The 3,192-nt window shown below is 28.4% G+C and overlaps 1 protein-coding gene across 1 annotated transcript in view; it reads right to left on the reverse strand.

Annotated features, from left to right (window-relative positions):
* Nucleotides 1-934: 934 nt before the first annotated feature.
* LOC108730728 (RCC1 and BTB domain-containing protein 2) overlaps nt 935-3,192 on the reverse strand; it is a gene marked incomplete at its 3' end in the record, with an annotated part of 3,060 nt that continues 802 nt past the window's right edge. The window contains exons 2-6 of the mRNA XM_018460622.1: nt 2,913-3,087; nt 1,906-2,061; nt 1,538-1,799; nt 1,289-1,416; nt 935-1,201 (exon numbers count right to left, since the gene is read on the reverse strand). Coding sequence (XP_018316124.1) covers nt 935-1,201; nt 1,289-1,416; nt 1,538-1,799; nt 1,906-2,061; nt 2,913-3,087 — 988 coding nt within the window. The remainder of the gene's footprint in view (nt 1,202-1,288; nt 1,417-1,537; nt 1,800-1,905; nt 2,062-2,912; nt 3,088-3,192) is intronic.

Genomic DNA, 3,192 nt, shown 5'->3' on the forward strand with positions numbered 1-3,192 from the left:
AATTGGAAATCTATTAAAGTATTAGGTTGATGCAAAAAAAATATCGATTTTCGATATTATAAAATGATAGATTTTTCTTTTCCAATATATTCTATTATGTTTTTAAAAAGTTAGCGATTATATCATTTGATAGAGCGAAGTTTCAGCTTTAAGGGGATGCTGGAGTGACCAAATTATCACATTACAGTCGTACAAAACTCTTTGAATTGACTAAACGGAATAAAAAATCCTTTACAAGATTACAGTAGACGCAAAACTAGGAGGTGGAGCAATGGATGTTATATTAAAATCGAGAGTATGTTAAAAAATTTTTTAACTTTTTTTTATTTTAGTACAAGGTCCACTGCATCAGCTCCTAATTTTGCGTCTACTTCAATCCTATAATAGGATTTTTTATTCCATTCAGTCAATTCAAAGATTTTTATACGACTGTAACGTAATAATTTGGCCACTCCAGCATCCCTTTAAAAATCTATATTTTTTTATTGCAATATAATGATTTTTAACGGAGTTATGGACAGTCAAAGTCCGAATGCTACTTTTACTTAATCCGCGAGTAACTCAGGAACAAGAAATCGTAGGAACATTATTAAAAAACGATATTGTAGAGAAAACTTCAATCTTTCACGAAAGATAGCCAAAAATTTTTTGTACTTTTGGGGGGGATGGCACGTAATCTATAAAGTGAAAAGAAATTTTTTCATATTTTTCAGCTGGTAGTTTTCTATATGTAAAAATTATCAAACTCACATAAATTCAAAAAATGTAGTAAGTTTTTGGAAATAGAGTTTTCAGGCCCTTTAAAATCCTTTTTTAAATTTAAATTTTGTTCATTTTTTAATGAAGTTACGACTGCTCTTAGTTGCAATACAGAAAAACCTGCATTTCTTTGCATCAACCTAATTCATTAACACGTTAGTTTACAAAAACTTACACTATCATCGAACGCCGCTTCTAAATCGTTTAATATGATACATTCTTCATCGGTATGTGTAGAAGTAATGGATATCGGTGATTGTGCCGTCGTCACATTGGATATATCAAACATATTTGTGTATTCGCAAATAACAAATTCCTTAATTTGCATCCCCGCAAACAGCTGACCTCGTATATAGACAAGTTGATCTTCGCTAGATTTGACAATGCTCGTATATTCAATAACGGCGATATCTGATATTTTGTTTACATTAGGTATATTTACCTGAAATCGCAAAATTTTTTAGTTTATTGTGTTTTATTTGTTCCTTTTATCATGGAAATTACAAACAACGACAATTAAATAATTCACCATAAAAGGAGATAAAATTTCGTCAGTAAAGAATGTACTCAATTGGTTATAATAGTTAGCACCCCAGGCATAGACCTTTCCTTTATCAGTGAGGACAAGTGTATGGAAGTGTCCACAAACAACCTTAACTAAAATATCGAAATTAGAGAAATTTGATTACTTAATAGTGTCACATTCATAAATTCAAGATTTACTATATATTTTCACTTTTTTAGATTAATATAAGAGTTTTAAAGAGAAATATATTACCAACTGTTTTGCCTGATAATTCGATCACTTTACATGGATCTGTCATAAAATCGTCTTCATATTCATCAGATCTTTTAAGCAAATCATATTTATTAGACAAACCCCATTCATACACTTCATTGTTATTACTAATAACCACATAAAAATGTTGTCCGCAAGCAACGTTTGTGATTTTTCCTTTGATATTTATCTGTCTGATATAATTGCGGACTCTGCGGTTAGGTTTATTCCACCAAATATGGAGTGGAGTTAAGTAATATATCTAAATTAAATGATCACAATATTTTTAAATTAAATCCGTATATTTAAATAAATTCAATATAAATTATTATTCTTATATTAATTGTAATATTTTATTCATAATTTACCTTTCCATCATCAGTTAAAACCAGAGAGTTAACGGGATGAAATACGGTTTTTACAATGCGTATGTTGGTCCAGTCGTTTCCATCAGGCCAATAACGGACATCAAATAATTTGCCTAATTCTTCGAACACCGTTAAGTTGCTTCTCCAATAATATTTCTTTTAAAGATAGTTAAAGATTATCATAGGTTTTACTTATTGTATATTTTACATTATATATATGCTTATTTCGTACTATGATTAATTCGATTAACAGTGTTAAAAAATAAAATAATATTATATAATGTAAATATAAAGCAAAGAGCACCGCTAAATCCCGTTCTTCGTCCTTGATATTAACTGTTGGTAGTTAACGATATCGACAACTGTCGGTAGCCGCGTATTTATACAGATTCGAGTAATACCTTAGAATCCCTATTCTGGAACTCTTAACAATAATGTCGATATCAATATTTTGTCGATGCGCAGATATTTGATATATTTTTTATTCCTGCACTATACGATATTAAAACTCTCTTTTTCGCTTTCAACAAATATGAAACATATAACTTTCTCACTTTAAGTTCCAAAAGTAGACACTAGTTCAGTCACAGAAAACAGACGTATTATAAAGCATGATGAAAAAGTTGCGCAACAACAATGTAACGGTACCAAACTATCGTTAAAAGTTACAGAATTGGGATACTGAGGTAATACTCTTTATAAGGATCTATCTTCTGTAACTTATTATAACAGTACCGACATAGAGTATGTAAAAAATGTTATAATCTACAGTACACATTCTAAATTTTTATAAAGACAAAATTTATCTTGTTATTTTAAAGAGTTCTATTATATTTATTTTTACATGTTTTATATATAACTAAATAAAAACAATTTTTATTATTTCTCTACCTATAATTCAATTCCTAAATATAGAAAAATATTTAAAATATATTGAATAATAATTAGTTATTTTTTACAAATATCAAATATTTTTTTATCATAATATAAATTTTTATGTAATATACCTCTCCATCTTCAGTAATTAAAAAAATTATAAATGAACTAGAACACTGTATCCAGAAGTTGCAAACGAGAAACTTTAGCTTTTTACCAAACATGAAGTCTATTTCTGACGGTGCCCTATAACAATCTATGATTCCCTTGAAATTCTCATATTTAAAGCACGACTTTAGAGCAAGCCTTAAACAAAAAAAATTGTAATGTTATAAAGTATATACTGTCATAAAAAAATAGTTAATCAACGAAATAATTTACAGCTGTTGTCTTCGCGAGAAAAACAAGTAA

This window comes from Mycetomoellerius zeteki, unplaced genomic scaffold (assembly GCF_001594055.1).
Source record: "Mycetomoellerius zeteki isolate Tzet28-1 unplaced genomic scaffold, Tzet1.0 scaffold957, whole genome shotgun sequence".
In the NCBI taxonomy this organism is placed as follows: Eukaryota; Metazoa; Arthropoda; class Insecta; order Hymenoptera; family Formicidae; genus Mycetomoellerius; species Mycetomoellerius zeteki.